General features: G+C 37.9%; 1 protein-coding gene across 1 annotated transcript; it reads left to right on the top strand.

The window, feature by feature from the left end:
* Nucleotides 1-620: 620 nt before the first annotated feature.
* ZNF639 (zinc finger protein 639) lies at nucleotides 621-3,853 on the top strand. Its single transcript, XM_009576795.1, has 4 exons — nucleotides 621-683; nucleotides 1,262-1,369; nucleotides 2,210-2,347; nucleotides 2,618-3,853. The coding sequence occupies exons 1-4, from the start codon at nucleotides 626-628 to the stop codon at nucleotides 3,763-3,765; spliced, it is 1,452 nt and encodes a 483-aa protein (XP_009575090.1). The 5' UTR covers nucleotides 621-625; the 3' UTR covers nucleotides 3,766-3,853.
* The last annotated feature ends 3,470 nt before the right edge of the window (nucleotides 3,854-7,323 follow it).

The raw sequence follows: 7,323 nt of genomic DNA, 5'->3' as shown, positions 1-7,323 counted from the left end.
CTTGTTTTCTATCACCAATTTCCATAGCTTCATTCTTTGTAATACTTGTGTATCTGATTCTGTTTTTTTTATTTTGTGCTCAAGTTTTTAAGTGTTTTAAAATGCTATCACTCCATAGATGGAAATCATCTCGAGCTGATGTATTCACTACATTTGGAAGCTGTACAGCCATCAGCTTCTTAGCTGCTCTGCTTGCTGATACTGAAGAGTCTAGGATTTTTGGTAAGAGAGCATGACTTTTGTTAGTATTTTCAACGTTAAAACTTTATTTGAAGGACTCTGCCTCAATATCTGGCCTCTGACAAAAGGCAGCAGGGTGCTGAAGAACTGCCTCATAGGTTACACTGAGTACTTGAGTGCCTGGAGTCTTGATCTGTCTGTCTTTGTGGTGAGCCTTCTTTTGTTCCAGGGCAGGAATATGAAACTAGACTTCGGTGCTTGTGTGCATTTAATGTGTTCTTAACTGTAACAAAATGGGCTGGGGGGCGAGAAAGGGGAGTAGGAAAAAACCTCTTGTGTTTTCAAAATGTTTGTATTGTTTCATAAAGTCATGAAAGATAAACTAGATACAAACAAGCCTAATTCCTGACTGTTTTCACTTTACAATTAATTTAGACTGTTCAAAATGAATGAACATCCTAAAAAGAGGAAAAGGAAGACTCTACATCCTTCTCGATACTCAGGTCAGTCTAGAGCTTGAGTTATCTACACTTTAGTAAGTTTATTTTTTCTCTCAGAATAATTACTTTATGAGAAGGGACCACACGTGCTAATGCATGGAAAATCAGTAACATAAAGGGTGGGATAAGAAGTCTTGGTCTGAATGTATGGAGTACCCACTCTGCGTGCTCCATTGTTAAGCCACTTTCAGTCAATGCATCTGAGCAGTTTTGTTCTGTGCTCCCTGCAAATGGGGAAACTTGCTCAAGCTACAAAATGAAGATGATTCTACTAACACACAGGGGAGGAGTTTTGTAAAAGTTGGGATGGGGCTGTCCAGAAGTGTTCGGCGCTGAACAGACTGTGTTCCTGTCACTGTCTTCAGTGGGAGCAGAGTCTGATAATGACTGTGTCTGATACTCCGCACATCAGGAGAGCAGCTGAAGGTTGTAAATCACAACAGGAATGTTATCAGGCCAGCCCAGAATTCTCGCAACACAAGAAGTAAAAATGGCGAGGAGAATTTTGGTGAACATGAAATACATATATAGCTACATCAACGTGTTAGTATAAAAACTCTTTTTTTTTTTTTTTTTTTAAGATTCTTCAGGTGCAAGCAAGTACATAGACAACAGTGGAATTTTTTCTGACCACTGCTATAGCGTCTGTTCTATGAAACAGCCAGATATAAAGTTTTCTGAAAATAGAGGTAAGAGTACATTTTGGGGTCTTGTTCTGGAATTCTTTACTAAGTATATCATGCTCCTATTCATAGAAGTAAATAGAATACAAAATATGTAGTGGGTAACTTCTGAGCATCATTGTGATGTGATATGCTTTAGACTGGTGGAAGGTTGTTTAATCATTGTAACTGAAATACAATTTTCAAAGTAGAAACAATGACCACAAAAAGATCCTTCCATTTTCTAATGACTATTAGACTTACTTATCGAACTATCTACTAGCTAGGTAATGTAAAGCTGATGTAAATAATCTAAGAGTTCAGATGGAATTTTCCAGCAATTGCATTGAACTGTACTTACAGAAAACAAAATGCCTTTTTATACAACATCCACTAATGGATGTAAAACTTAGCAGAGCAAATGTGAGAATAGATTTTTATTGTATTTATTTTTCTTTTCACTCTAATAAATTAGCCAGCAAGTCTCCAGAAGTCTTACATAGTACTATATTTTAAAATGCAATGTCCAGAAATATTTAAGAATATTTTTTAAAATTGTGTCTTCCAAATGTAAAGTTTTATTTAAGGATTTTAAGTTTTTTCCAGTATAATTAATTTACTATTTTTTGCTGAAATTTTAAAGACGGAGTTGCCACCTTTTGAATTCTTTTGTTGTCTTCTGTATGTTTGTAAATAATTTCTGAGGTATTAACGGTTACTTTCTTTAATGTAGGCTATGATGTGATTATAAAGATAAATTTATGCAACTAGAATAAGTAAGTAGTAAATAAGATCTATGGTTAAAGAATCATGATCATGCTAGTATAGACAAATGATGACAAGAAAATCCTTTTTTTATCTTTGCAGGTAGATTCCACAGTCCTGCGCAGAGCCTAGACACAGATGATGATGGGAGTCCAGTGCATGCTGGGACTTCTCAGTGGAGTGGGTTACATTCAAACGTTGTGGGGTTGCACTATACAGACCCTAAAAAGAAGGATAAAGGTAAAGGTAAATGTGTATTTGCAGCGTAGGTGCTGGAGAGCTGGCTGCTGGCTTTTTGTGAAACTCTTTTGCTTTGACAGAAGAGGCGAAGGATTTGTAGTTTACGTTATTTATTTGTTAGTTAAACATAATACCTAGTCTGGCTGGGAAAAAATAACTGCTTTTTGCATTTGTAAGCTGCTACAACTAACTGAAAAGTGAAATATGGGTCCAGGTGTTTTGCAGGGTTTTTTTTAACCTTTTGCTTTTATTATCTTTTTCCTCTGTTAGATAAAGGTACTAATAATGGAATGTGCAGAGACTTATGTGATTCACCTATATTCAGTGACAGCCCTACAGAAGAAGAGAAACCTCTAGATATTCAAACTGTAGAAATTTCTACAACAGAAGTGAATGCTGTAGAAGTTCACGATATAGAAACACAAACTGTGTCACCTGAGAAGCTAGAAGCTGAGGACCTAGAGGAAATCCCTCTGGAAACCTGTAAAATCTTTGAGAAGAACCAGGCTTTGAATATCACAGCTCAACAGAAATGGCCTTTGCTGAGAGCCAACAGCAGTGGCTTATACAAGTGTGAGCTCTGTGACTTTAATAGCAAGTACTTTTCTGATTTAAAGCAGCACATGATCCTGAAGCATAAGACGTGTACAGACACTCATGTCTGTAAAGTGTGTAAAGAAAGCTTCTCCAGCAAAGTGCAGCTCATTGAACATGTAAAACTACATGAGGAGGATCCATACATCTGTAAATATTGCGATTACAAAACAGTGATATTTGAGAATCTGAGTCAGCACATAGCAGACACTCACTTCAACGACCATCTTTATTGGTGTGAGCAGTGCGATATGCAGTTCTCCTCGAGCAGCGAGTTGTACCTGCACTTCCAGGAACACAGCTGTGATGAGCAGTATTTGTGTCAGTTCTGTGAGCATGAAACAAATGATCCAGAAGATCTGCATAGCCATGTGGTGAACGAGCATGCATGTCGACTAATAGAGTTAAGCGACAGCTATAATAACAAGGAGCGCGGACAGTACAGTCTCATAAACAAAATCAGTTTTGACAAATGCAAAAACTTCTTTGTATGCCAAGTGTGCGGCTTTAGGAGCAGGCTGCATACAAATGTCAACAGGCACGTAGCGATTGAACACACCAAAATATTCCCTCATGTTTGTGATGACTGTGGGAAGGGCTTTTCAGGTATGTTGGAATATTGCAAGCATTTAAGCTCTCATTTATCTGAAGGGATTTATTTGTGTCAATACTGTGAATATTCAACAGGACAGATTGAAGACCTTAAAACTCATTTGGATTTCAGGCATTCAGCAGATTTACCTCATAAATGTACCGATTGTTTAATGAGGTTTGGAAATGAAAAAGATCTTTTAAGTCATCTTCAGATACATGAGACAGCTTGATTACTTTCTTTCCCTGTAATCAGTTTGTTAGAATTGGAATTAATTTCCAGTCACTAAAATGTGATATTAAATACAATTTTAACAGCAATTACACAATTCTAATGTTTTTCTCTATATCAGCAAAGCATGTATAACAACTTGGTGGTATGAATTTCATTACCTAGGGGTTTCAGTAGGAATAATCACTTTTCGGTGTGATGGATCAGATTTTGGGGGGAAGGACAGTGGGAGTAGTTGCATGTTGTAATAGCAATTCCGATGGTCATCCCGCACGTCCACATCTCATGTACAAGAGCAGCTCTCTCGAGTTCAAAGGGACAAAGAGAAAGCCAACCTCTAGTTCTATGCTTAAGTAACGCCATACTGATCTCAAGTGCACATCCAGCTCGTGTTACCCTGTGTGGCAGCAGGTCATTGTGCTGATGTTTAGCAAATTGCACCAGCCTGCCAAAGATAAGGGTGTTCCAAAAATTCCCAGGCATGGACGTCTCCAAATTCATGTACTAGCCTGCATTTCCCACCTCATACTCTTGACAAGCTTTTAAAATTGTCCTGTTTTTCTCTTGGGGTGCCTGTCCAACCTCATTGTTCACTTTCTTTGTTCAGTATTTAATTTCAACTCATGTCTGTGGGACTATCCAACAACCCTCTCTTCCACAGATCTACTGCAGACTTCCCACATGATTTTTGTCTCCTTTATTTACCTTCAGTTTTCTATCTTTTAATGCACCAAGTAGACACATACTGCTTGTGCGTAGTTTGGGTCATGTTTTATGGAGTAATTGTAAGGGAATTTGCAAAGTGATCCAGCTGAGTATGTATAAAGAGTGTGATTTTCGTATCTAAAATCCTAATTTAGCTCTCAAATTATGTATGTCAACAAGCTCATTTAGAGCAAGCCTCTATTAGTTTATATTATTATGATTCTGTATATTTATAATTAGCTTTCCACTGCTATAATAGTATGAGGACAGTTATTTTAATTCTGTAAATTTTAAACTTCTCCTACCTACTGGCTTAAAACACTGGTACAAAAATTTTATTAACTTTAATCACTTTCAAATGATTTCACACATCTGTTCAGATTAGATAGTGCTGTCCTGCCATTATAATCATTAGAAGTGAATTTTTACAATTCATTCTGTAGCTGTATTTCTGAGTGGATACTTGGACGGATAAAAATAAGGGTGAGGTCATTTAGATTGTGCTAGTTATCAGAGTGAAATTACCCATAAAGTAGTGGTGGAGTTTACATTTCTTTCTGCATTGATTGTAAATTTGTAATGTAAAATTGTCTAATGCAAGCTTTGTATAGATACAATTAATGTGTAAAAACATTTGATCGGTGAGATTTGGTGTTAGCAGCAAGGCGTGCAAGGGTCTTTGCATTTGATTTTTAAAGCTAGGCATAAAAATTGGCTGAATATAGTCAGTTCATGAAGTTCTAACTTCTAGATAGTATTTCTGGAAAGTCTGCTATGAACCAGTTATCGCATGTTTCTTTGTAGGAGGCAAGACCATTTTCGTCATTTTGAAATGCTGGTTTACTACTAAATTTTCGTGTAGTCATTGAAAAGGGCAACCTGATGGTGTCCCGACTGTATTTTATTAGTCCGTTGTATAGAGAATGACAATGCCTATGGTAGAATTGCTGATTTCCTATTTTGAACACATTCATCCTGGCTGGCTTAAAATGGTAGCAATAATATTGTTAACAAAGCACTAACAAGAATTATTTTACATACGGAAAGTTAATTTTGTTCATATGGGTATAACTGAGAGGGAGGAACGCTGGTTCTCTTAAAACCCTGCTCTTGGTGATGACACACAGGTGGCATGGCACAGTTGAGCTCTGGAGAGAAAGCTGCTCCAGGGGACAGTGGCAAGAAGTGGAAAAAAGACATTTAAAAAAACCTCAAAAAATAAATAAGTGGGCTTAAAAAGTGTGTATGTTTGTATAGACCAGCATTGTGTCCCGTACAGGAAAAGGTGGTCTCTTGTAAAAGCACAGGGCCTTGTGATACAGAAAACTCGCTTGTTGACTCCTGAATAACTTCACGTCTATCTTTGAGTTGTGTTATTTCTAATCTCTAAACTGGGAATGAAAAGAATATCCCATAGGAATGTTATGAAGCCAAATCACTCTTAGCTAAAATGTACCCCACAGTGTCTAATTAGGAAATATATTCAAGTTTGTGTTAGGTTGGATTTTATAAATAAGGTACTAGTGTTAGCATTTTCTTTTTAATATCTATCAGAAAGTAAATGGAAATGTACTGGAGTAGATTGTCTCATTTTACCCTAGCAGGAACACCAGTAGGATGTCGGCTTCCACATGTCAGCATGCTAAAACAAGAAAGATATTAAGTAGGAGAAAAAATAGGTAATGAGCGGAGTCTGTCTAGAAGTTGGAAGGCCAAAAGCAATGACTATACATGCCAAGGATGGTATGTTGATGCCATTGAAGGGAAGATGAGTTTGGTTTATTTACGTGAAGCATCTAAGTGGAAGGTCAGTGCTCTGACATTGCTGCAGCGAGGTGAACTGAGAGCACGTGAATGCAGCTGGTCTGATACTGCCAGAGACTTCAGTCGTCTTTAACCCTATAGCTTGGGCAATTAATCTCAGTCTTGAACAAGAGAAATTAACTGTAGTAATCAGAAGTATGCCAGTATTTTTTTTTCCCCCGAGACAGTAAATGTATTAAATTCAGTTGTTCATTGTTCATTACACTGATACCTGCAAGGTTCATCTACTTCAGGAATTCTAAGTAGAAGCTATACAAAATTACGAGATTGGTTTTGGAAGTATTTTGTATTTGGATGTAATTTGTATTTGATTCTTTGCTTTTTAGACTTTTGAACCTTTAGGTTAGATGTGTGTCGTGTATTTCAGCTTCCCGCATCATGTTTGTTATTGAACAAAATAACTTTTTAATATGAAAGATTTTGTTGGCTTCTGTTTCTTTTGTTAAGAAACTTAACAAAATTTAAATTCCACCAATTATTGCAAGAACTTAAAATACAGCAAATTAGTAATTCTTAAATGATGTGTTCTCTATAATGCTTACTGTTGCTGATTTTCATTGTGGTTGTTCCCATTTTCTTATGCTCTTGTATCAAATGTATAAATTATCAGTGCTTTTTAACACTTGAAAGTATTTAGTGTTTGTCATTTTAGCTGACTTTGATTAAACCATGGTGCTGACAGTATGCAGGAATCCAAAGCCATGCTCCATTGTCTTTGTTTTAGATCCCCATAAACACGTTGAGGGAGGCCGAGTTCATCGTTTCAGGTGTACAGGGGCAGACGCGGTTTAAGCTCAGACGCCTTCCACCTCACGGGGCCTCCGGCCTTTTCCCCCTCACGGGGCCCCCGGCCTGCCGCTGCGCTCTGCAGTGCAGTCCTCCTTAAAGCCAGTCAGCAGCGTGCAGAGCCATAGCGAGCCGTCCTTGGGTGACTTACCCAGCTCCCCCTCCTGGAGCCGAGGACGTGGGGGTATTCCCCCTACCAGCCCGGGCCCGCCTCCATTTCACAAGCAGCCGCGCCGCCTCCCCC

This window comes from Fulmarus glacialis, unplaced genomic scaffold, assembly GCF_000690835.1.
Source record: "Fulmarus glacialis isolate BGI_N327 unplaced genomic scaffold, ASM69083v1 scaffold36734, whole genome shotgun sequence".
Taxonomy (NCBI): domain Eukaryota; kingdom Metazoa; phylum Chordata; class Aves; order Procellariiformes; family Procellariidae; genus Fulmarus; species Fulmarus glacialis.
This window is presented reverse-complemented; position numbering and strand designations above follow the sequence as displayed.